This window comes from Pangasianodon hypophthalmus, chromosome 28 (genome assembly GCF_027358585.1).
Source record: "Pangasianodon hypophthalmus isolate fPanHyp1 chromosome 28, fPanHyp1.pri, whole genome shotgun sequence".
NCBI lineage: Eukaryota > Metazoa > Chordata > Actinopteri > Siluriformes > Pangasiidae > Pangasianodon > Pangasianodon hypophthalmus.
Genome location: NC_069737.1, coordinates 2,158,596 through 2,185,904, shown reverse-complemented (window position 1 = coordinate 2,185,904; position 27,309 = coordinate 2,158,596). Strand labels below are relative to the sequence as shown.

At 36.9% G+C, this 27,309-nt stretch overlaps 1 protein-coding gene across 1 annotated transcript; it reads left to right on the top strand.

The window, feature by feature from the left end:
• The first annotated feature begins 423 nt into the window (after nucleotides 1-423).
• si:dkey-37g12.1 (atrial natriuretic peptide receptor 1) lies at nucleotides 424-26,052 on the top strand. Its single transcript, XM_053230704.1, is given in 28 exon segments — nucleotides 424-636; nucleotides 2,047-2,238; nucleotides 2,354-2,475; nucleotides 2,612-2,701; nucleotides 2,863-3,008; nucleotides 3,901-4,022; nucleotides 4,667-4,813; nucleotides 4,898-5,052; nucleotides 6,155-6,290; nucleotides 6,439-6,530; nucleotides 6,653-6,791; nucleotides 8,086-8,164; nucleotides 9,717-9,816; nucleotides 10,567-10,665; nucleotides 10,884-10,961; nucleotides 11,907-12,011; nucleotides 13,785-13,856; nucleotides 15,330-15,477; nucleotides 16,941-16,960; nucleotides 16,962-17,115; nucleotides 17,840-18,014; nucleotides 21,147-21,290; nucleotides 21,548-21,671; nucleotides 22,775-22,843; nucleotides 22,957-23,131; nucleotides 24,250-24,348; nucleotides 24,536-24,627; nucleotides 25,540-26,052. Coding segments are annotated over 28 exon segments (3,177 nt in total). The 5' UTR covers nucleotides 424-581; the 3' UTR covers nucleotides 25,588-26,052.
• The last annotated feature ends 1,257 nt before the right edge of the window (nucleotides 26,053-27,309 follow it).

Here is a 27,309-nt window from a genome sequence, read left to right as displayed (position 1 = left end):
TACAGCTTCAACTTTCACACTAATACCACCATCAAGTCCAATGTTTGCACAAACATCTCCACTGCCTCCATGTTCTCCCTCATGTCTGAGACTGTAGTAATGTTTTCTTTCTTATGAAACATCATCATAACCATGCTAGCAATAACATCAGAGAGACACACCACCACTAACTTCTCACGGGAATTACAAAAATACAGCACCAACCAACGAATTAGCACCAGAATCACTAAATATTTCAATATAAACATCTTTAATGTGTGGAGTTTTCACATAAGAGTGGACCAAACCACAGATGTGAGCTAATTAATTAACTAATGAAACTGAGATGATGTCCATGAGCTGCTGTGTGATAACAGGAAGTGATATCGTCAGGGTAAACACAAACAAGTGTTTTCTTTTTCTGTAATGGAGGAGTGAGTTCCCATGGACTGTATCACTTGTTTTCCCGGACGACTGGTTGCTAAGAAGAACAACGTCAAAGGCGGTGACACGCTCTGATATCTCTGGAGCCCCAGTCGGTCTGGCTTCTCTTCTCGTTTTATTATTAGTGGAGAGATTGTACAATCTGGATGTAAATATTAATGGAATTGACTTTTTCTCCTGGCATCTACTGGTTTTTCTCCCAAGGCATGAACAGTAAGTGATCAAATTTGTTTGCTGATTACAGCTGAGAAAATTATTATTTTTTTTAATTATATACTGGATACAAAATCTGCTCAGTACGCTTCATTTATATCTGAGAAATAATCTAATAAATAAAGGCTGTTGTTATATCTTGTTATATTGTATTTATTCTGGCTACAGAGATCATTTTGACATCCAAGATCAACGTTACACCCAATAATCCAGCTGTAAATGAATTATAAAGGGGTTTAAATGATGGAAAGGAGGCTGAGCGGAGGGGTGGAGTGATAGCACTGAATGGAGCGATACAACAATATTAACCCCATATTAACAACTTAATCATCCAGCTTACTAATAAAATAGACTAATGACAAAGCAAACACATACACATGTAAAGTCATGGATTTTATCATGATAATCTTGCGATTAAAGTATCATTAATGTTCATATCACTTTTTTCAAGTGTAAAGGAAAAAAAAAGGATCTCAGTTTCACAAAGAGAATAAAAAAATGATTTCCTTTTTTAACCAACCTGGTTACATGTTACACAATGGCAAGATACAATCCTGCTGGAAACATACAGATTAACAATATTTCTTAAAGATATGTGTAGATTAGGATGGGATTAGTGACTTCATGTATATGTGTTTGTTGTTATATGTATATGTTTAACATTTTCTACTATATATATACACACACACACACACACACACACAGTACATACTTCTAAATAAGTATGTTCAGACTTCCCCGAACTGAAATATGTTTCATTTTTGTATGTTTTTCAATTCAAGTCAATTCCTAGCATTTTAAAATGATAAACAGAGAAAATCCTATTTAAAGATTTAATTCCAGTTCCACTGAAAGACGCCATGTCTACCTCTACATTTATAACCTCATCTACTGATGGAAAAATAACATTACTGACACATTTGAAAGAATTTTCTAACAGGAAATGAGTAATGAGTTCTCACTTTGATTCTCAGCAACATCCACATTAGTCTCGTCACCTGACCAGCTCATAACCCATCGATACGAGCTGCGAGTTACTCTGGGGTTTGAGGTTTGGGGTTCTGCCACCCCACAGTTCCCACCTTAGTTATGACTCAAATTTCAGTAAATTGGCTTTGAAGACAAAAGGTTGAGATTGTTCTTAAAAATGGCACATGAATTCATTTTAATTGCCCGTCCATCTCTGACCATACCATTTCTTCATGCCCCAAACTTGACACGACTCCCATGAAAGCTTTATTGCACATTTACAAGCTAGCCTATTCCTGTAATGTGCTATGTCTCATGTTATGTAGTTATGGGTTAAAACACTGACCCCTGGTATAAAGGTCATGTAATTTGGAACAATATACACATTTGGACGCGGTACGAGTGTTTGGTAAACGCCAGCTTTCCTCCGTTGTGTCTCAGATCACGTGAAAGCCGTTCTGTCTGTCCTGCTGCTGCTGTTGGTGATGGTGATGGTGCCGGTGTGTCTGAGCGCCAAGTTCACCCTCCTCTTGGCCATGCCCAACACCTCCACCCCTTTCAGCGTGGGCCGCATCGGAGCCGCGGCTCTCATCGCCATCGAGGCGGTGAACAACAGCACGGAGATCCTGCCAGGTCGGCTCTGGGAGATTCGTACCCTTCTGACTTTACTACCACAGATTACAGTACTGGTTCTGTTTGGACTTTAAGCTTCTGTCTGGTCTGAGAGTTAACTGACTGAGGTCTTTAGGTCACCAGCTCGACTTTCAGTATGTGGATGATGAGTGTAATGATCTGGTCGGTCCTGGGAGGATCGTCGCTCTGCAGCACAAACACAACTACAGCGCATTCATCGGCCCCTGCTGCTCAAACGTATGTGACGCTGAAATATCACATAACTACGCTAGAAATAGCAGTTTGCCACACAGTCAGGGAAGGAATAAAACAAAAACAGGAAAGTAGAATTAACCGGTGCTGTGATGTTTCCCTTTATCGTGTGTCGTTTAAGGTGTGTGCAGTGACGGCTAAGCTAGCAGCTTACTGGAACATCGCTATGGTCAGTCCTGTCTGTGCAGATCAGCAGTTTTTAGATAAAAAGGTAAACCTTATACACATATTAAAGCCACTTAGCATAATTTTCCTGCTTATGAATGATTTATGAGTTCTATATTGTAGCATTTGTAGTATTTAAAGCCCATTTGTCTCATGCTAGTTTGTGTTTTTGTGCTTACTTTACTCTCGTGTGTGATTCGAGCGCAGGCGTTTCCCACCCTGACGCGAGTGTTCGGCCCTTTCACTAAGTTGGGAACCTTCTTTGTGGCGATCTGTAAGCAGTTTGGATGGCAGCGCATTAGCATCGTTTATAACAGTGAATCCACGTGGAGCACTCCGGCAGAGGGGATTCGGTAAGTGGAGTCAAGCTTTAAGCTTTTATTATAGCAAAAATACAGTGCAGGTATTATAAAACTAATAAAACTAAAACTGCAACAAAAAAATAGTGTTCTGAGTAAATAAAATCAGAAGGAAAACTAGAAATGCTGAAATGAACTGAAATTAAAATAAAAATCTTCCACACGTTCTCAGGATTTCTCTAGTTCAGTGTGGAAAAGAAAGGAATGTACATGAAAATGTAATCTACTAAACAAAACAAAACAAATTCAAAAGTATGTTAACATTTCTGATATTCACATACATGTTTTTTATTAAAAATGAAAAAAATGAATGAAAAATTAAAATAATAATAATTCTTCTTTTAATTAAACACATTATTAATTTGCATATAAATTCATTCACTGTTTCATTTTTATATACAAACAAACAATCTAGCAATATTCACTGGACTTATTTATTCATTTGCTTTTTAATTTTTATTCTTTTATATAGAAATTTAAAGAAAGTCTTTAAGAACAGACAAAAAAAAAGCCCAAAATATAACATTTAAAACTAAAGCTAAATCTAAAACTGAAGCTGAAATATATATGAAAGAAAAACAAAAGATTCATAGAAATAACAACTCACCAAAACAATAATAAATTTTAAATAAAAAAATTAAATAGGATCTAAAACAGTTACAACTTTACACACAGAAATATAGCAACAAACCTGAAACTAATTATTATGAGCTACTAATAAATAATTATTAACACTAATTTAAACAATAATAAAAATAAGAACTGCAATAAATAAATTAATATAAATAATATAAATACTATAATTAAAACTATACCTGTAATCTTTTTAATGCTTGACTTGATACCTTTCATGCTTTTATTCTTTGTTTCATTTATTTTCTTAAAGATACCAAGCAGAGAATAATAACATCACAGTGGCGAAGTATCTGGAGATTGATGGTCCTCCTACCCATAATTCCACTGTGCTGCAGTCGAAGGTTCTGACGGAGATCTCCAGCTCGTCTCGCAGTAAGTCACACTGGAGCTCTGTGGCTTTTTTATGAATTACACAAATGAATACAGATTTAAGTTTCACCTCGATGCTGTTTGTAATTATTCAGAGTTTAGTTTTGTGTCTGTAACATGAAACCCACAGCTACTAACTTTTACACCAACGATTTAAGAAGAAATTCATAGCTATGAACTTTTTGATCCACAATTTAAGAAGAAACTCAGTAGCGATGAACTTTTAGAGTCATGATTTAAGAAGAAATTCATAGCTATTAATTTTTAGACCAACGATTTAAGAAGAAATTCATAGCTATTAATTTTTAGACCAACGATTTAAGAAGAAATTCATAGCTATGAACTTTTTGATCCACAATTTAAGAAGAAACTCAGTAGCGATGAACTTTTAGAGTCATGATTTAAGAAGAAATTCATAGCTATTAATTTTTAGACCAACGATTTAAGAAGAAATTCATAGCTATTAATTTTTAGACCAACGATTTAAGAAGAAATTCATAGCTATGAACTTTTAGAGCCACAATTTAAGAAAAAACTTGTAGCTATGAAATTTTAGAGCGACTTTTTGTGGTAAAATAAGATTTTTTTGTTGTTTGTAGATTTAAGTTTCACCTTGTCGCATTTTTAATGCTTCTCTTGTGGTGTAGTTGTCGTGATCTCAGCTCATGGCGAGGTGGTGCGCAGTTTAATGATCGAAGCTCATGGTCGAGGTCTGAGCAGCGGAGAATTTGTCTTCTTCTGTTTCATGCCCTACAGTCAGGATGAGATGTTCGGGAGTTTCGAATGGAAACAAGGTGCCGTGCTCATGAATGTTACACGTAAACTGGCTTGATGATGGAAAAGTACCGAACTGTTTAACATTGAGATTTTTTACTCAGGAGATGAGTATGACTCGGTGGCGAAGCAGGCCTATCAGGCACTTTTCATCCTGTCCATGTACAAGCCTAATGATGAGCGTTACAGAGCTTTCGCTGAGGAGGTCATCAAGCGTTCAGAACGGGACTTTGGATACACGTATGAACCTCATGAGAAGGTTAGCCTGGGTGGTGAGAAACATGATCTCAATCATGAAATACTCACGAAATAATCAGAATCAGAATCAGAATGAGCTTTATTGCCAGGTATGTTTACACATACGAGGAATTTGTTTTAGTTTAAATCTGTTTTAGTTAAATAAGCTGTTAAAAAAAAAAAAAAAAAAAAAAAACTTGTTAAGACCAACAGATATGGGATTTAACATTTTTTATATAAAATAAAATATTTATTTATTCTAATATTTCTTTACTGACATACAAGCTATAAATTGCATAGAAATTGTACTATAAACTAAACAATAAACAAAAAAAATAAACTTTTTTAATAAGCATTTTTACTTTTATTACTTAAAGCATCAAGGCTCTTTAAAAGGAAGCAAGTTTACATACAAACAGTCTAAAACGGTGATAAAATTGAACTGAAACTGATTTTCTTCATCCTCACAGGAGAAACAAAAACAGTCAGTGAGATAACTCATGGCTCAGTGTAAATACATTACTGAATATTTATAATCCTTCATCTTTAAAGCCCTGTATAAAATAAATGCTTCACTATTGTTCATCAGCATAAAAACTAAAAATTAATTACTAATTAGGTTTGAACAACTGGGCCTAATTAATCAGATGATGTTTTAGATTAATGTTAATGTTAAATTGAATTAGTTAATGGTAGAAGTAACTCCTAACTATCTGATTTAAAAAAAAAAAAATCAAGAAACCAACAAACTGAAAAACATTTTTAGAAATAAACAAAGTTTTTAGTTTTAGACTTCTTATTTTGTATTTAAAAAATAATACATTAAGCATTTTTAGCACTAAAAGCAAAACCTGTTGCTTATCTTGTTAATTTATACTTATTTATACATATACAAGTAGTAGCATTAAAAAAAGTATTTTAATACAGCAATGTGAATTGAGATCTCATTTATGAGTTTAAGTGGAGATCCTGGCTTTAATTTTAATTTAAATTTTAAGATTTTCTTCTAATTTGTTTGTAAAACTTTTGTGAATATGCTTTAAGACGAAACTTGTAACTAGCCACTTAGTAGAAGTTTTAGTGGTAAAATGGGATTTTATTTTTGTCCTTATGTCCTCTAACAGGTATCAGTTCTGGCAGCTATCGCTCATGACAGCGTGTGGATTTACGCTCAGGCTTTGCATGAAACGTTGGTAGAGAACTCCGACCCGTTTAACGGTTTTGAGGTCACTCGGAGGATGTGGAACAGAACCATCAGGGGTTAGTAAAAACAGCCGACACCTCCAGTCTGAATTTATGCCATAAAGTCATGTTTTTTTCACAGACGATTTTAAGAAGTTAAAATAGCAGATAGATTTCAGTCCAGAGAAGATTATTATGGGATGTTTTTTTGTGGCTGTTCCACCAGGGATCCAAGGAGATGTGATGATGGATGCTAGTGGGGACCGTGAGCCGGCTTATATGCTGAAACACATACAGGGCAGTGACAGCCAGCGTCAGGTCTCTCTCTCTCTCTCTCTCTCTCACTCACACACACACACACACACACTTACTTTCCATCCATCAGGATTCAGTACTTGTGAGGACACACAGCATTATACTAAGCTTCTTCCTTTTTGTAGGTCATTGCTAACTACTTTGGGACTCGTAAGGTGTATGAAGCGGTGGAAGGAATTCAGATCAGCTGGCCTGGAGGAAGGCGGAGTCCTCCTAAAGATTCCCCGCGATGTGGATTTAAAGGAGAACTCTGCAACAGCACAGGTACTACTTACATTAAATGTAACTATAAACAGATAAAAAGTACATTGTAACATTCTGTAATAAATAAAAAATTGTAAACTTCGACAAATTACTATGGCGTACGAGGAACTCAAGGACGTGCTCCTATAGGAAAATAATCAACTTCAGGGTGGTGAGAGTAACGCCGCCTCATCACACCGCCACATGGTTGATTATTTTCCTATAACGGCATGACATGGAGTGTTTTACTATTTACTAAATGGAATTGTTAATAGTAGCAACAAATATTTACCAAAAAAAAAAAAAAGTAAAAATCAGTTCATTAAACACAACATATAACATGAGATTTTTATGGACTTTAAAAGCCACTCTGAAGAGAAGAAAAAAAAAAAATAAAAATGCAAGAGAAAATATTATCCATGCGCATATCAACAAAACACAATTTGAAAGATTTTTGAATGTAAAATAAATGAAGAGAGAAAAACAAAACAATGGTGTGTGTGTGTGTGTGTGTGTGTTTGTTCAATGCATACAGAGCCTTTCTAACACCGAAATATGTAACACAAAGTAACATAATTAAAAATAATAATAATTTAAAAAACCTTCATCTGACCTGATTCACACACTTTGTTCTTCGAATTAGGTTTGGATCCTTACTTTCATTTCTTTTAAGTCAATTTTTCTGTTTATTTTCCCTTTTCTTGGAAATACATCTCATTTTACACTCCAACATAAGAACTAGAACCACATTTATTAGAAATTACGTTTTGGGAAAACAAATCTTTATGTATACATACATACACACACACACACACACACGTATAAAATCATCTTGCGAGTGTTTAGGAAGTATCTGACCTGCTCTGGAGTTGTTGCAGTTGAACATTTCGGATCAACAGGGGGAGCTAGAGATCCAGATTTGCCCCGTACCCTGAGCTTTTGGGACAGATCATGCGCTTTAACTTGTTTCCACTTCACCAAGTGAGAGCTTCATGACCTCTGCTCTTCTGCTTTGATTAAAAAAGATGAAGAATGGAGAGAAAATATATAGAGATCGCTCTGAATTATTCACTCGTGCCTTCCAGATGTGAAACTCCTGAAAATCTTATTGGAATATAGATCTGACTTTATTTTTTATTAGAATATATATATATATATTTAGCAATGTATTGATTTCTGTCCAGCCTTCAGCAGACAGGTGGGAGTAATAAAAGTGTGAGAATGCTTATACTACCAGCTTTTCTCCTAATGAGCTTTCATTTTATGGTCTAGATTTTAGAAAAAAGATGCATATTGTGATTGTTGTGTGTTTCAGAGAGCAGATTTTCGATTGCAGTGGGTCTTATTGTGGGATTGATCGCCACAGGGACCGTCTCAGTTGGTATTCTCTACAGGTAATACCTGCTTTAATAAAAACACACATCTATTAACCCTTTAATGCAAAATTTTGGTATTCATTTTTTTTTTTAATTAATTTTAATTTTTTTTTCTGTCTAAAACTCACTTATATGAAAAAAAGAAACAAAAATTAGCAGCCGTAAAGTAAAAGTAGAATGAAGTTAAAAAAAAAAAAAAAACTTTACAAATATAGTTGCCGAGTGGCAATTTAGTCACCAAGAATTTATTTTACACCAATTTATTCACCAAGATTTTTATTTTTGTTTTTAAAACTTAGATGTCCAAAATGAGAGAAAACATATTTTATGTATATATATATATATTTTTTAACAAATTCCCATTGCAAAAATCTTGAATATAGTCAAACTGATCTAGAATTTCCTATTAAAAGATCATAATAAACCAAATATATGATATTACTAAACTTTTCTAGACATTTTTATTCATTTCATGAGTGTGTTATCCATGATCCACCTATAAGCATTTGGAACTGGAAAATATCTCATTGGTGTTCAAACCCAAAAAAATCCATCCTCTGACTAATCCTAGTTCATTTCCAATATTCAGCTGGACACAAGTATAAGCAGTGGAGGCACTGGTGCAAAAGATTAATGCACCTTAACAACTTACATAAGAGTAAACGAGCCGTAAAGCTATTTTTAGATTATATTTTTAGATTCAGAGTCTGAATATTCGTAAATGAAGCTACAGCTGGAATGTAAGCATGACTTGGCACGAGTAGTGATGAACTTACATAAGAATAAACGAAGCAATAAAAAGCACTTTCAGATGTGGAGATGGTGGCTTTATGTAACAGTTACGTCTGTACGCTGCATCCAGCTCTCTCTCTTCAAGGGAACAAAATAAAAACTTTAGCACTGGATTAGAATCAGTCAATCCTGTAAATAGAGCTTTTTGTTACCTTTTGTTAGATTCACGATTCAAGAACCTGCTCATTTATTCAGTTATCCAATCCTTCAATCATGCGGCAGAAGCTCAGTGCATAAAGTCATGTAGATACAGACCAGGAGCTTCAGTTAATGTTCATATCAAACATCAGAACAGGGAAAAATGTGATCTCAGAACACAAATCTGAGGCTACAGTGGAAACAGGTTCACCTAAACTAGACGTTTGAAGATTGGAAAAACACTTGGTCTCCAGTCTTATCAACAAGGAGTATTCCCGCAAACAGAATTGATGCTCGCTGGATGGTTTTTTTTTCCATTGTGTGTAAACGTTACAGACTGTTGTGCATGAAAATCCCAGGAGATCAGCAGTTTCAGAAATACTCAAGCCAGCCCTCAGAACAACCATGCCATGGTCAAAGTCAGTGAGATTTTTTCTCCATTCTGATGATTGATGGGAAATGAAGCCCTTGACCTGTATCTGCTTGATTTTATGCATTGTGATGATGCATTGTGATTGGCTGATTGGATAACTGCTGAATGAGTCATGAGGGTGGAGGTGGACGGTGAATGTAGCTTGCACCTTGATGTTGCAGTTTGGAAGAAGAATCGTGAATCGTGAATCTTGGATCTTGTTAACAGGAAGTACAAACTGCAGCAGAAGGCCTCCATGATGCTGTGGACGATCGATGCCAGTGATGTCATCACGATGGAGTCTCGCTGCTCGGCAGTGGCAGGCAAGGTGAGAGGTCAATACACAGAGATTGGGGATGATCTTACACGCTGACCTGAGATCTTTTCACTGTCGTGATCTGAATGAATGATTACGAACATTTAACCCCTTTAGATCTTTTGGCTTGTGCATCCATTTTTATCCTCACTGTATGGGATATATTTTTTTTGTGTAGAAAGTCCTACATCAGCTGAAGTGTAAGTAGCGCAGCTTCAAATCACAGCTTTATATTACCATTACTGAGAACAGGAACTTGTTTTGTGGATGTTCTGCTACATTAAATTTGACTTTAAATGGATAAAAAGTATGATGTGTTGTTCTATAATAAATTTAACAAAATGTTAGTGCTGACAGTTTGCTGTGGTATAATGATTTTCCTATAACAGCAGGATACTGAGCGTTTTATTCCATAGAAAAGGCAATTATAGTTATAGTTTTATAGTTTTCCCCACAGCCTACTGAGAGTAGTGTACAATATCCTGTTCTCCCTACCGCATATTATCTTTATTTTAAACACTTAATAACTGCAGGATAAATGGCTTTATGTTGCACTGCATGTCGTTCTCTTTAAGTCACTAATTGTGGTTTTGCTCCTGGTCATAATGATAGGCCTTTCACTACGCTTATTCCATGCTCATGCGGTTGCATCAGTACCATTCAGCCAGCTGACATTTTGCACACACTGTAAATAAGTAGTTTTGGTAGCTCACTTTTAAGGTAGTTAGATTTTCCATTTACACTGTCTCTCGCTCCAACCAGACCCAGCTGCTGGGATGCAAATCCATCCAGGCCTCACTCGAGTCCATCATTTGCAGCATGCAGGACAAACCCTCAGCCCAGCGAACTGCTGTTTATAATGTGAGAATACAAGGCCTTGACATTTCTCCAGCACTCACAGAGGGGAAATCATGTTTGTGTATCAATTAACCTGGGAGCATTTGGTCATGTTGACCTCAGAATATTTATAATTATAGTATAATTAACCTCAGAAACAAATTTCATCAAACCACTCAAAAGGCTATGTAGTTAAATGTTGCATAAGTGGAGTGTGTCTTAATTCTGTTCTGCTGGTAAAGGGGACTGTGTGCTGTGTTCGCTTCCTGAGTGTGAGAAGTGTGCATCTGAGCAGTGACCTGCTGACCGAGCTAAAACGGGTGAGCACTTAAAGGAACATTGTAGCCAAAAAAAAAAAAAAAAAAAAAAAAACTACAGTTTAGTATGTCATATTATGTATTATTCTGTAGCAAAGTGTCTTATGTCCCATGTGCTTTTATGAGTAATGAGTTGCTTGCTTTGATTCTAAGTCAAGAGCATAGTCTCAATCATTAACACAAGGAGAGTCCACAGTCTTAGAGTCCAGGCTGAGTGCAAACATCTTAGCTATAGATTTAGAGTTGAGTCAAGAGTCACTGTTGCATCTCAGAGTCCCAAGCTGTAGAGTCCAAAGTCTGAAGTTGTAGAGTCCAGGGCAAGTTCAAAGTCAAGTCCAGAGTTTCAAGCCATGGAGTCCATGTCAGGTCCAGAGTCCCAAGACTTAGACTTCAGAGTCCAGCGTCTGTACTTATAGAGTCCAGTGTCTCAAGCTACAGAGTTTAAGTCAACTCCTAGTCAAGTCCAGAGTCCCAAGTTGTAGCCTGAGTTGAGTCCACCATCCCAAGCATCCCAAGCCTCTCAAGCTATAGACTCTGAGTCCAAAGCCATATGTCCTGTAGTAAGTCATAGGTTTTGAAATCTGTGTCTAGTCACAAAGTCAGTAAATTAGGGAATTGAGTGTGACTTAAACCTTCAATCTGAGACTCGAATCTCATTTCTGTTTTGTAGCACATTATATCACAGCCTTAGCATTTTGAGAGAATTCACAGTTTTGCATAATTGTTGTGTAGCCATTATGAAACCACTGGGAATTCCCAACCAGCACTGACCAAGTCTATCTGCAAGATTTTTCCACAGTTTAAACTGGATGTCTTGCTCTAGACATTACTGCATCACCAGAGTTTTTGGCATGTTCAGTTAGAGTTCTGATTTTAGTGGTGGAATATATAGATGATAATGGAAATAATCAAGAACCACTGTATCTCATTTCCTTATCCTTATACCAGTGCAGAGATTTGAGCCACCAGAACATCTGTAAGTTCGTTGGAGCTTGCCTGGACTCGCCGCAGCCGGTTATTCTGACTGAATATTGCCCTAAAGGAAGTCTGCAGGTTTTCACACACATTCAACTTATTAATTTTTGCAAATATTAACCAGCACCTATGTATTTTTTGCAACAGTTTAATATAGAGCGTGACATTATATTTGGTACGGTGCATTACTGTAGGTTATGTAAGTGTTAACTGCTTCTCATTAATAACTACAGGTCTAGAAATGCAGTTTAAATAATAATCAGTAAAACTATTGTAATTATAATTGTGATCTAATACAAGATGTCTGGCGTGATAAAACCTCAAATACCTGCACTTCATTGTGTAGGCTCAGCGCAAAGCTCACTTACAGCAACATTTAAATAGATATTATCAAAGATTGGTGTGTGAACAGGCTATTCAGATATCAGTATTTTATTAATTAAATATATATACACACAGTTGGGGTCATAAGTTTACATACGCCTTGCAGAATCTGCAAAATGTTAATAATTTAAAAAAAAAAATAAGAGGGATCAAATAAAATTCCTATATAAACTGTTATCATTTTGTTTTCTTGGAAACATGTAAATATCTTATGTAGCTTCTGAAGGGCAATACTAAATGGAAAAAAAAAAGATCTTTTAACAAAATAATAACAATTTACACCAATCATCCTGCTCAAAAGTTTACACCCCCCTGGCTCTTAATGCATCGTGTTGCTTTCTTCAGCATCAGTGAATGTAATAGTTCTTCAGCACCTTTTGAAATAGTTGTGTGCGAGTCCCTCAAATGGCCTCACAAAACATTACAACAGTCACTGATCATCCAGGTAACACACAGTATTCAAGCCTATGTAAACTTCTGAACTGGTTAATTTGTGTAAATTCAGTTATTGTTGTATCTTGTAGACTGTATGTAAACATCTGCTATGTGAAATAGCTTATTCAGGGCAGAACTAAATTTTAAAAAATGCAATTTTAATGATCCCTCCTTTTTTTTTTTTTTTTTTTTAAATAATCAACATTTTGCAGATTCTGCAAGGTGAAAACTTATGACCCCAACTGAATATATTCCTCAGGGTAACATTTCCAGAATGGGTACATGCACATATTTAGCAACTTAGCAATATTTAATAATCTTACTAGCAAAATTGGGGAAGTTTGTGTGTATTCAGAGTCAGATTACTCAGGCCTGATTTCTGAGTGGCCTGAATAATATCTGTAACTTTCCCCTGTCATCAAATCCAGGGATTCAGATGCAAGTGCAGATTTTTTTTTTTAAATAACAAAACAACTAAAAAAAAGGACCCAAAAACTTGAACAACTAAAACAGTGATCTAGACTAAGGTGAGGCAAGGCAAAGCAAAGGAAAAAAAAGAAAGAAACTCCAACATGAAAACAAAAATATAATAAATATAAAATCCTGCCACTCATACACAAACATACAGAGTGCTCTATAACTAAGGAAGGAAAAAACACAGAACTTAAATAGGGAACTAATTGGGGAAACAGGTGCACACAATCTAGGGAGGAAATGGAGCAGACAACCAAAGAAGAAATTCAAAAAGTGAAGCGTGAGAGTGCCCTCTTGTGGTCTGGGGAGGAATTGTCCATGGTGGACATGACATCCCCATGTAAATATTGCATAACTTTTGCTGACTTTAAATATAGCACTTATAGAATATTACAAAATTATGGCTATTTCTACTAAAGATAAATAAGTGGGGTGTTGGGGTTGTAGTTTAATGATGAAGTGCAGATGTGTAAGAATGTGTGTTATAATATAAACTATCTGTAAACCTAATATAAAATGTATATAATGTAAAGTAAAACATTGTCATTAAATTGGCAGGACATTTTAAAGAATGACTCCATTAAGCTGGACTGGAGCTTCAAATGTTCCCTCATGCTGGATATTGTAAAGGTACATCACTAATAATGCAGTGTGTGTGTGTGTGTGTGTGTGTGTGTGTGTGTGTGTGATTAATCTCCAATGTTCCATTCTCCACGGAATTGAAATCTCCCAGCGACTATCAAGTTGCCTCGAGGAATGCACATACTTGACACTTAGGAAAATTCTGACCTCGTTCTCAGAAAATAAAGGCTTAGGGTTGAAATTTATTTCTAAGAGAAATGTAAATAGCAAAGGCCCATGTATAAATGTATTTCTGATTTAATTTCCTTTTTAATAATTAGCTTATACTCTAGTAGAAGCTTGAGGTGTGTATTGTATTGTGACTGCAATCCCACAAGACAAAACAAAACCAAAAATAAAGTAATTTGAAGGAGAGGTTTTTATATGGAAAAATATTTCTCAAAATCTGCACAAAAAGCCTTGATGAATTCCCCTTTTTCCTCTCCCAAACTTCACAATAGATCTCAAAACAGAAATTGTTCTGTACACTACAGACACACTGTCCACACTTACACTTTCCCTTTGTTTGTCATAGCCTTTGGAGTTGACTTTTTTTTTTTTACCAGCAACTTTGTTGCAAAATAATCCAGATGAAGTGTAAAAACCCCAACCCTGGCAACCCTGCTCACAGGACAAAGACCTTCATTAATGTGATAACGAATAAAAGGTGCACAATTATTTTTTTGTTTTATCAGAGTTTTTTCTCCAGTAGCCTGAACTAAACTCTGCCATACTGAGCGCCAAAATAAAACCACATTTCTACCATATTTCTTACAAACAAACAAACAAAAAAAATTAAAGGAGCAGTATGTGATTTTTTCCAACCCAGTGCTCTAAGCTAGATGAATTACATTTGTGTGACAGAACCATAAAGATAAAATTGTGTATGTCTCATTAGATGTTGTTTAAAGAAAAGGCTCAATGCTGGGGTCAGAGCCAATTTCCGGCCCGGAAGAAAATATACTTTAAATGATTAAACTACTTAAAGGAGCAGTATGTGAATTACAACTGCAATAGAAATGTTAAGATGAAACTGTGTAGATCTCATAAGCTAATGTTTACAGAAAAGATGCAGGGCTGAGCAGCCATTTAACATGGCAGTGGAGCTAATTTCCAGGCCAGAAAAAATGCAAACAGATGCTTTAAATGTTTAAAGGAACCAGATCGTATGGGCATTAGAATGAAGACCGCACTTTGAAGACTTCATTTGCATCTCAGCTTCGTAGTAGCGAGTCAGCATGTCCAGTGAACTTTTCTCATCTTTCTGGAGTGTATCAATCCCAAAACTCAAAATAAATCAGATAAAATATTATTGGATGGCTATTTTTGTCAACTATAAAGAACAAATCTCTGATATAGATATTAAGATAGAAAGCCAACATGCTGATTTCTGTATAAATGTGTGTATTAGATATATAATGGATATTTTGTCCACTGTATCATGAATAAACAGTAAGGGAAGTCATGTGACCCCTGGTTTAGGGCATGGACTACCTTCACCGCAGCCCTTTACATTCCCACGGCCGCTTGTCCTCCTCCAACTGTGTGGTGGACAGCCGCTTCGTCCTCAAGGTCACTGACTTCGGCCTGAGCGAGCTGAGACACGCCGGCACAGTGGACCACTGGAGCTGTGAGTGCATGTCCTGGGATTAAAGAGAGAAAAAAACACACATATTTGAGTTTTTTTGGACAATTATTAAAGGAGCAGTATGTGATTTTACACCTCTGTTACCTGTGAGGTGAGTTACACATTGAAAAAGATAAAACTGTTTTTTCTTGTTTCTTCTTGCTGCTGCTTAAGGAAAAGATCTGGGGTGGAGCTAATTTCCAGGCCAGAAAAATGTAAACAGATGCTTTAAATGATTAAACTAATTAAAGAAGCAGTATGTGATTTTTACAGCCCATTGATGTAAGCTTAGTGAATTACAATTGTAACAGAAACATAAAGATAAAATTGTTTGATGAGCTGCGTCTTAAGAGAAAAAAAGAACTGAAGGTGGCGCTAAATTAGAGGGCAGGAAAAATGTAAAAAGATGCTTTAAATTATAAAACTAATTAAAGAAGCAGTATGTGATTTTTTACACCTGCTGCCTGCAAGATGAATTACACATTATAATAGAACAAAGATAAAACTATTTTATTAGCTACAGATTAAGGAAAACACCTGTGAGCCAAGCTAATTCCAGCCCAGAAAAATCACAAACAGATTAAACCAATTAAAGTAGCTGTATGTAATTTTGAATGCCCTCTGCTGCCTGTGTGATGAATTACAATTGCAATAGAAACAAAGATAAAACAGTCTGTGTCATGAGATGCTATTTAAAGATAAGGGCAACCTGGGAGTGAACCTCATTTATGGGCCAGAATAATGTAAACACATGCTTTAAATGATTAAACTAATTAAAGGAGCTGCATGTGGTTTTTACAGAAACCTCAAGATAAAATTGTGTATGTCTCACTATGAAATGCTGTTTAAAGAGCAAATGCAAGGCTTATCAGCCATTCAACCTATAGTTAGGCAGAGCTAAATTCTGGGCCAGAAAAAATAATTGCAAACCGATGCTTTAAATGATTAATCCAACAAAAAGAGTAGTATGTGAAGTACAATTGCAATAGAAATTGGTGAGTAATGATGAAACTGTGTATGTCTCATAAGCTGATTTTTATTGGAATGATGCAGGGCTTATCAGCCATTCAACCTGGTGCAGAGCTAATTTCTGGGCCAGAAAAAAAATTGCAAACCGATGCTTTAAACGATTAAACCAACAAAAAGAGCAGTACATGAAGTACATTTGCAATAGAAATGTAATGATGAAATTGTGTATGTCTCATGAGCTGATTTTTATTGGAAAGATGCAGGGCTGAGCAGCCATTCAACCTGAGGGCAAAGCTAATTTCCAGGCCAGAAAAATGCAAATGGATGCTTTAATTGTTTCAACTCACCAGACAATATTATTATCACAGTCTCTCTGGTATATACTAGATGAAAAAGACATATTGAGAAACAATTTGAAACATCTTTCTGACCACTTACATTTCTTTGTGAGCAAACTTCAAACTTTGTATCCATCTCTTCGAATAAGTGTGTCTCAGTGTGTGTTCTTCATCCTCTCAGCGCTGTTATGGAGAGCTCCTGAGATCCTGAGGCAGACTGTGACTGCTAACGGGACTCAGAAAGGAGACGTGTATAGTTTTGGCATTATCGCTCAGGAAGTGGTGTACCGCAGAGGACCTTTCTACATCCCGAACAGCTCGCTTAAGGCCAGAGGTGCGTCTGAGCCTCCGTACACAAATGCTTTTAAACACACCAGGCTTCTGCAGAGAATCCTTCTCAGACGTCTCGAGAGATTTTCGGATGAGTCATGCTTGAAAGTTTGGACACACTGTGTATTTTTTTAATTCTTTCAAAGACATTTGTTTCTAAGACAAATTTAAATAGTGGTTTTTTTATGTTTGCATTTATTTTGGAAATAAAATATATTTATTAATAAGTAGTTTTTTTTCCTTAAAATCAAATTGCTTTAGACAAACAAGTAGTGACAAAAACGTGGCATAACATACTATTTTCTTGAGAAAGGAATAATATTTCAACAAAATATATAATAAATAAAATGAAATGTTTTATTTACAGTCTAGCATGTAAATAAAAAAGAGATTTAGATGATCCTTTGAATGAAGGTATTCGAGCATCATGCAAAGACTAGGTTTGTATTAAGTATGCAAATATGCGCATATTTAAGTAGATGAAGCCTCATTTGCATAAATAAATGCAAATTCTTTGAAAACTTTCTATATATATACATATATATATATATATATATATATATATATATATATATATATATATATATATATCAACAGGCAAAGATTAAATGTGATATGTATTGTTTAGAAAAATACTCATTTAATTCTAATAAATTTTGTTATTATTATTATTTAATAATTATTTTTGTAGTTTTTTTCCCCCTATGTTTTCTCTCGCTCTCCCTCAGAGATAGTGGAGCTGGTGAAGGCGGGTGGGAGCAGGCCGCTGCGGCCGCATGTGGACCCCTGCGAGTGTGAGGACGGTGTGGAAGCTCTGTTACTAAGCTGCTGGAGAGAAAGAGCATCAGAGAGGCTGGATTTCTCCTCCCTCAGAACCATCGTCAAGAACATGTGCCCCAGCGGGTCAGTACTGATGCGGCATTTCAATTTTGTCTTAAAAATCATATTAAATATTATTATGTTATCTCTCACAAATACAGTACAGAGCTTAGCTTTTCTGGCTGGATGGTAAATAAGTTATCAAACCAGAAATGGAAATTGTGACGTAAACTAGAGATCATGAAGCTTTTCCCCATAACGTGATGTATTTTCAAACAAATCTCCTTGAACTTTTGATTGATTGTTTTGTGAAAAACAGGATATTGTTGGTTCAGTTGTGGGTTTTCCCCACCCACGTGTTCATAGTGACATCATGAAAAAAGAAAGACTTTTAGGAAAATACAGCGCTCTTGTGTATAAGATTAACTCATTAACATTTACACTAACAGGTGTCAAGTCGCTGTGAACTTAAGAAACATTGGACCACGCGTGTTGTCTGATTGGTCTTAGGAATCATTCGAGCCACTTCTAACAAATATTTTAAGACTTCTGTCTTTTAAGTAACTGATACTGATGAGTTGAGCACAATGTGATCAGGGACACGAACTAACACAAACGAATCGATTTTGTTTTACATTTGCGATACACTCTAAGGTACTGTTTCACCATTTCTTATTTATGTAAGTAATGTTTGATTTTGTCCATGTCTGTTTTTCCCTTAATTTACCTACTCAAGATGCGAGATTTTCATTCCTTTCTCAGAAAAGCGAGAGGTCAGGAAGTAGGAGCGCTTTCTTATGAGTCATACATTGACGTGCGCTGAGTCACTGCTTTGCTGCAGGGTCTCGACTAAAGACTCTGTATCTAAAACACCACGTGGCAGTCCTGATCCGTGCAGTAATAAAAGAATTCATCTGATGCTGAACCTCCCTGTTCCTGACCTCTGAGGTCCCCTGTAGAGACGGAGATGTTTGTCCAGGGACGATTACAAGCAATTAGTGAGAGAGAAGGCATTTTAGATAGACCTGGCTTGTAGCTCACACACTTAATCACTCACTCATTTATGTTTAGCAGGGTGTTTATTCCACGCAAGGGGGTGCCATTACTTATGATAACCATAAATGCTCGTGAAGAGGAAACTGGCATGAACTGGACCAGATGTATTTGCTAAATACATGTAAATACATTTGCACTCATGTATATGATGTATATGATGTCTAAGCAACTTATACACACTATGTAAGGAATAAAACACCCCATGGTGTGGTGTTATAGGAAAATAATCAACAACAGGGTGATGTGATGAAGCGATGTTACTTTACTGATACCACCCTAAAAAGAATAAATGAAATGATACCGTATTAGAACGAGTGCATTAATATAAACCTGTGACTTGCAGCTGCACTACTGTCAGAGCTGCTGTTATAGAAAATTAATCACCACCTTCTGACCAATCAGAATCAAGAATTCAGCAGCACTGTAGGATAAGTTGAATCACTTTCAAATATAAACTCATTTTAATCTATTTTAATAGAATTATCAATAAAATGACAATAATTAAACAATAATTAATAAAATGAGAAAAATAAAAGGAGAGTTTCTCACATTCTTTCTTTATTCTTATTCTTCTCTCTCACTCTTTCTGAGATCTGAGATCTGTCTATCTGATATAAAGATGGAGTTTTTATACTAAAATATGAACAATTCTCTTCAGTCTGTCCTCCACTTCCTCTCTCCATCTACAGTTCTGATGTGAAAAAGCCCCAGTCTCTCTGTTTCTCTCCATTTCTCTCTCTCTCTCTCTTTCTCTCTCTCTCTCTCCTCCCCAGTGGTTACAGGAAGTTGCTTCTTTTCTTTCCGCTTGTCCTCAGGATGTGTAAGTGAGACTCGCTCTGCCGTGGCTTTCACTGTTAATAAAAAGCAGCAGAAGCGAGACGCAGATGATCATTAATAACACTTAGTTCTGACGGCACTTAATGAGCTACACAAACACAAGGCATGATGGGACGCCTCCAGGGACCAATAACACGCAACGAGGAAGACACGGCATCCCCCGAGAACAAAGCTGTCACTGTGTATCACGCAAAGTATTCTTCCTGCTCCTGGAGATGAAAGGAGGAGGGAATGGGAAAAACAGAGAGACAGAGAGAGATAGAGAGAGAGAGAGAGAGAGAGAGATAGTGGTAGAGAGACACACATAGAGAGACAGACCGATAGAGAAAGTAATAGTGAGACAGAGAGTGAGACAGATAAGAGAGACAAACAGGGTGCAAGAGAGAGAGAGAGAGAGACAGAGAGAGAGAGAGAGAGAGAGAGAGAGAAATAGTGGTAGAGAGACACACACATAGAGAGACAGACCGATAGAGAAAGTAGTAGTGAGAGACAAACAGGGTGGAAGAGAGAGAGAGAGAGAGAGAGAGAGAGAAAGCGGTTTATATAGAAAGAAAAAAGAGATAGACACAGACTGACAGATAAGATAGACAGAGAAAGTGGTAGAGGGAAAGACAGACAGATAGAGAAAGTGGTTGAGAGAGATGGACAAAGAGAGAGACAAATAAGAGAGACAGATACAGTTGTAGAGAGAGACAGAAAGTGGTAAAAAGGCAGAGAGAAAGTTGTAGAGAGAGAGACCAACAGATAGAGAAAGTGGTAGAGAGAGAGACAAATAAGAGAGACAGATACAGTTGTAGAGGGAGAGAGAGAGATAGAAAGTGGTAGAGAGACAGAAACATTTGGCTTTGTTTCATTAAAAAAAAAAAACAAGGGGGTGAAAACATTTGCACTCAACTATAATCCAGTGAATAAGTGCTTTTATGATGTTCAAGAATGCATCTAAAAATAGATTGTTTTTCCATTTCTAATATTTTTGTTTGTTGTTGTAATAAAAGCAGCCATTCTATTAAAGAACTCTCCTTTATCTCAGACAGCGTTGCTCCATCTGATAGCCTCTACATGACGTGAATGTTATTTATCGCTTGCTAAGTGTGTTAAGTGTGTCTCCCTGGAGTGTGTGAGTCAGAAAGTCCTGGCTCATTGACGATTCCATAAATCATCAGGATTTTATCAATATGCACTAATGATGCGTTGAAATGTACACTTGGAATTCATGGATTGGTTGTGGAATAGGTTTTAGAGTGTGTAAAATTCATCCAAATCCACTTGTGTGTGTGTGTGTGTGTGTGTGTGTGTGTGTGTGTGTGTGTGTGTGTGCATCAGTGGTAGTGAGAAGATCCTGGACGATCTGTTGTCACGTCTGGAGCAGTATGCGTGCAATCTAGAGGAGGTGGTAAGCGACCGAACGGCTCAGCTGCAGGAAGAGAAGAAGAAAGCCGAAGCTCTCCTTACCCAGATGTTGCCACGGTAACCTCTCCATGTCCTTTCAGTGACACACTCCTGGGAATGTATGATGATGAGATGCTCCTGCTGGCTCGCATCACTTAAGCCTTAAGCGCATTAGCCACCGCTATATGTCTACATCTCGTGTATTTTAGCAGATACAGTGATGTCATGAAGTTGCCAAATCCACAGTAGCACCTGTCCTGACGCCTGACCCGATAACCTCGTGACGCCGTTAAAGAGCCTCTTAAAAGCCACTTGACTTTCCTGTGTATTTTTAGATCCGTAGCCGCACAGCTCATAGCCGGGAGGACGGTGCGAGCCGAGACCTACGACTGCGTCACTGTTTATTTCAGTGACATTGAAGGCTTTACGGCGATGTCGGCCTCCCTCACACCGATGCAGGTGATGACTCTCACTAAGCTAAATCACTCACATGTCCGAAGCGCAGTGAAAGATTTTGGGAATAACGAGCATCAAGGATCAAACTGGAATGAGAATAAAGTTTCATTAAGTGTGGTGTTTGAGTATGTCTGGACCTCAAATTTCAAAAATACAGTATATTCAACGGAAACTGCGGAAACTGTTGCTAACAGTGATTGGACAGCCAAGATAATAAATCAGGGCCTTGGATTGGTCAGTTAAAGTAAGCTAAACTAATGACCGCCATTGAGCTAACATAGTCAGGTGAGCTAACGAAGTCGATGATGCTAGCTGAGTGAGATTAGCTAATGGAGGCTATAAAATCAGTGGGATGTTGTGTCCTGAATTGTGCGGTTAAGATCGGATTTCTTAGCACTTTGAATTCACAATATCATGATAAATGGTGTCACAATACACTTTTCTAAGATATCGTGAGTCTGGAAATATATTTTTATAACATTGTTTTGTATTAAATTGTAAAATGGTAACATTGGTAATGGTAAAATGGTAACAAATGGTATCCATTTCCTCCCATTTTTTTGTGAACAATTTGTTAATTAATCAATTAGAGGAGTTTACACTTTGCGGTTTCTCGGTAACAAAACAAGCTGCATTTTTTTTTGTCTCATTAATTTAAAGAGAGACAGAAAAACAGAAGCTGATGAGGGACCGTCTGTTTATAGCTGCTATAACATAAGTAAGAACAGGAACTAACTTGTTTTTTTGGGAACATTAAATAATTAAATGTACAATATCTTTTTCTTTAATAAATAAAGAAATGTATGTGCGTTTGCAAATTGCTGTGGTATAAGAGAAATAAAACTTCAGGCTGATAACAGGAAGTCTGCTTCATCACATGACCCTGTATTTTATTCCTTAATTATGTCTCCACATCAAGGAAATAATGTAACCGTGGTAACTGAAGAGCATTGCTGCTTCATCGGTACAGGACCATTGTTGTTTCTTAGGCATGTGTGTATGTACAGCTGCATGCATGTGTGGAATCTGAAATGTGTGTGAGAATACGTGAGCTTGCGCGCATAACCTATAACAAAAGCAGTTTTTTTTGTTTTTTTTTCTGAAAGGTGGTGAACATGCTCAATGACTTGTACACGCATTTTGACAACATCATTGACAACCATGATGTGTATAAGGTCAGTATATAACATGAAAGGATGACGATTGTCATTAATCAGTGAAAAAAAGACTGATGAAAAAGTTGGATAACTGATCAGGTTTGCAAATCTGGTTCCTCTTATCTCCTCAGGTAGAAACGATAGGCGACGCCTACATGGTGGTGTCAGGTCTTCCTATAAGAAATGGAGACGAGCATGCCAGAGAGGTAGCCAGAATGTCCTTAGCCGTAGTGCAGGGCATGGAGCACTTCCAGAGCGCACACGTTCCTCAACAGCGACTGAAGGTCCGCATCGGAATTCATTCAGGTTAGACCAAGAGACTCAGTAGAACATTCATGAGCATGAAGTTAAATATTTACTGAAATAACCTGGAGACTGGGGGATCAGGAGATCCTTCAAGAATCAGCATGTAGGATCTAGACATGGTTTGGATGAAGGCCCTGGCTGCTTGTTGCTCTACCTTCGTGGCCAAAAGAAACTTGGGGGTTTTGGATACCAGCAAGTGAGCCCAAGTTTGATACTGATAAACCAGTTCCAACTGGCTCCCAAAACTTCCAAGCCCTCACTCATAGATGTGACACTGACTAAGGGAAGATCTGTGGGGATCCTCAAGAATTGACGATGTTCCAGACTCTTACCCATCGTTGGTTTCTGCGTGGTGATTTCACGATGTCCCGAAACATCACAAACTTACATTGTTATTATTCGATTGGTTGTATGTTGTGTTGATTCGTGGAACGTTTGTCTTTTGTCTGGAGACGAATAAAGAGTATGACTTGATATGGCGATATAATATCAGTATCACAATCTATCTCATTGTGGTGTCACAGCTTGTTCAAGGCTGTCAGGGGTTCTTCCAGTGGGTTCTATCTTTCTCAATGGGTGCAAAAGTATTTTTCAGATGGGTTTTAGCTTTCTAATGGGGTAACGTTCATACAGTAGAAGTTCTACATGTCTAAATGGAGTCATCAAAATGTTTTTGGATTACGTTTTGCTTTCTGAAGAAGTTCAGTAAAATAACAATAAACAGAAATTTCAGGAATATGCATTGCATGCAGTGTTGAAATCAGCTACTTGTACACAGTAACCCTGTTTTTAAACGATGTGTAAGTAGGGTGTAAGTAGGATGGAGATGAAATTAGCATTAATCAATTGAAAATTTCTGTAAATTCTGGTCAACAGGACCCACTCTGGTCTTGTGCACCTCACACCTCATGTTCATCAGAAGTACATTTGTAGCCATATGAGGGATCTGTTTATTTAAGAAAAACAGCTGATCTTACTGCTGCTTGCTAGTTCGATTTATACATACTATTACTATTATTGCTATATTTCATAGTTTGACTCACTATTACCCTGCAACAGGTCAACACACACAACACAGCAGCGTGCTTGAAATGTAAAATATGCTGTGTTTGTTCCAGGGCCGTGCGTGGCCGGGGTCGTGGGTCTAAAAATGCCGCGCTACTGCTTATTCGGAGACACTGTCAACACTGCCTCGAGGATGGAGTCATATGGTTTACGTAAGATAAAATCCTGAGAATGTTATGACAACAGTTTGATAAGGACTAACTCCAGTGTCGTAAACACTGCATACATTTAAGCTTAAACATAGCCATGGAATTAGACACATTTTCTCTGCTAAACTTTAGAGACAAGGTTGTGGTTGAAGTGTTTGTGAGTTTAAACAATATGTTTCTGCTTCTTCAGCATTGAAAATCCATGTGAGCAGTTCTACTAAATCTCTACTGGATACTTTTACGACATTCCAGTGTGAGCTGAGAGGAGATATACACATCAAGGTACAGCACACGAGTGTCAAATTCAGCATGCAATCACGCCATTCAGCTCCACTGGCCCCATTTGTTCCTGCTATGATGTGTTGCTAATTTGATTGGGAGTAAGAATTTTCCTGTTCTTGCTTGGTTGCTATTTTGATTGTGAAAAATGAGATGTGCAGGTGTAGTGCTATTTTACAAACCCATGATCTCACTCTATAAAGGAGTTCATTCAGGGTGATCCAGATGGGTTCTTACTTTCTAAAGGGATTCGTTAAAGGTTCTCTGAATGGGTTCTAACTAGGCTTGTTTGGATAGTTACAGCTTTTGTCAAGGGTTCTTCAAATGGGTTCTTGTTTCTAAAGGCCTTTATCTAGGGTTCTAGGTATCTAACTGGGTTCGCTGAAGGTTTTGAGTGGGTTTTAGCTTTTTAAAGGGGTTTGTTAAGGGTTCTTGGGGTGAGTTTTAACTAATGGGTTGTTCAAATAGTTATAGCGTTTTAAAGGGGATGTCAAGGGTTCTTCTCTAGCTTCTAAAGGCATTTATCTTTCTAAACAGATTTCTTTAAGGTTGTTTTTTGGATGAGTTTCATCTTCCTAAAGAAGTTCAGTGAGGGTTATTGGTTTTTGGTTCTAGCATTCTAAAGGGTCCAGTATTGCACATTACCTCATCTTAGCGCAGACGCACAGCTGGAAACAGAGTTAAAATGAATTGTATATTATTACAAAAATGTCAGCGCACTAAACCACCAGAAAAACGGAACAAAGGGAGCTGATTTGTCTGGATATCGCAGCAGTACATCTAACCAGACTTCTTGATTATGAGTTCATTCTAGCCCTGCCCCTTTTCACAATTACACCCTTTTACGTTCTTGTTTTAAGCCACTGTGACAGTACGATATCTCTGCATTTTCTTACCACATGTATTCCGTTACAGGGAAAAGGTTTGGTACGAACGTACTGGCTTCTGGGAGAGCGGCGCTAAATATACTGTATTTCTCTCTTCACTTGCTATGTGACCTGAAAAAAGGAGGTTTACACAGTTTAGTTTTCTGTTTTTCATTACATTCTTTTCGCAATATCACAGTTCACTGAGCAAATTTCCCACTAAATCGATTTCCACACTGTATCATTTTTCCGCAGCTGTGATTCTACCTGCACCGTCGAAAATGACACCGTAGATCTGTTATTGATTAAGTGCCAATTTCACCCGCCGTGTACCAACAAGCATACGCAGAACCTCATTATGTTGTACACAAACAGAAGACGTGAGAAGGAACACGAACATTTGTTAATGACTGTTTAGGGCAGAAACTGAGGGAAGGTTTCAAACGTATTTTAATACAATGGCTCCAATAAACATGTTTAAGTACATAAGAAAACCTGTGCATTTGTCAGAGAAAAGGAACAGGGAACATTTTTGTTCCTTAAAGGTACTATAATATTCCTATAATATCTAAATATTGTTAATAATAATAATTATGTTAATAATGTTTCTCTGTAGTGATACAAAAGATTTACCCTTGATGTGTAACTTCACTTTGAAAAAAAGTGTTTTTACTGTAACAAATTTTACCATCATTTAATAAAATCTTAATTTATGATCTGAGTGTTGTCTCTTTTATCTTCTCATAAGTTCTTTTCCCTAAGGTAGCATTTAAATAAAATTGAAAAAAAAAAAAAAACCAGATCTGATGAACTGGTACATATCAAGTAAAAACTAATTCTCAGAGGTATGTAGTAATTTGCAGTATTTACTCCATTATTTTTACTTAAGGGAACTTTAACTATTTCATTAAATAGCTAGCACTCTTTACTCTTACTAAACTCGATTAACTTTTTATCTTGTTACACTGGGCTACAATCTGCTCAGTAAATATTTTCTTTGCGTGTGAAGTGACAATATGGGTCACAGTTTAAAAGCTTCCACAGTTTTACCAATCAATAATGATCACATTAAAGTCCTGTTCAGACAGGATTCATTTCACATGGTGCATTGGAGTAATTCCATCATTTCCAGCTGCTCCTCTGTGATTTTACAGCCAGTTTAATTCTGTTTTCGTTTAAACAGTTTTTTGACCAACTATGCAGTCATCTGATCATTTTAATCTCATCCAGATTGACATGTTGGTGATTTTCTCTTTTGGTGATGCTTTGGAGAACAGCTTACTTGGTTTGGGTCTTACAACTTCATCTCAGGAGAAGGAAAATAAAATCAGAAGAGCGCGATCCTGCATGCTGACTAAAGCGTCAGACTGAAATGAAGGCCGGCGTCTCTTCTCTCGTCCAGCGCCTGGTGTTTAATCTTCTGGACTCCATGTTGCAAATGCAGTGATCACATGACTATGCTTGAAAACAGCCGATTCGTAGACAAAACAACCTGCAGAAACTCATCTCTCCCTCATCTCTCCTGTGTTAATTTAACTGTCGTCTAGTTTTTGAGAGTTTGATCACAGAAGAGTCGTATAAAAAAAGTTATTACGACGTCATGCAGTGAAACTAATCCCATCAGAATAGGGCTAACGATGGAGTTCATTACATTAGGATTAAATTCATGATTGAAATAGATAAATTTAAGGGAAAAAAATACCATCGGTGTCTTCACTGTGCCCTAAAAATGCAAATTTGAGAAGAGTTTGTGATCGTTTATGATCATGCTATCTGCTAATGCATATCATTGTTGAATAGATATATTAATATGTGTTTA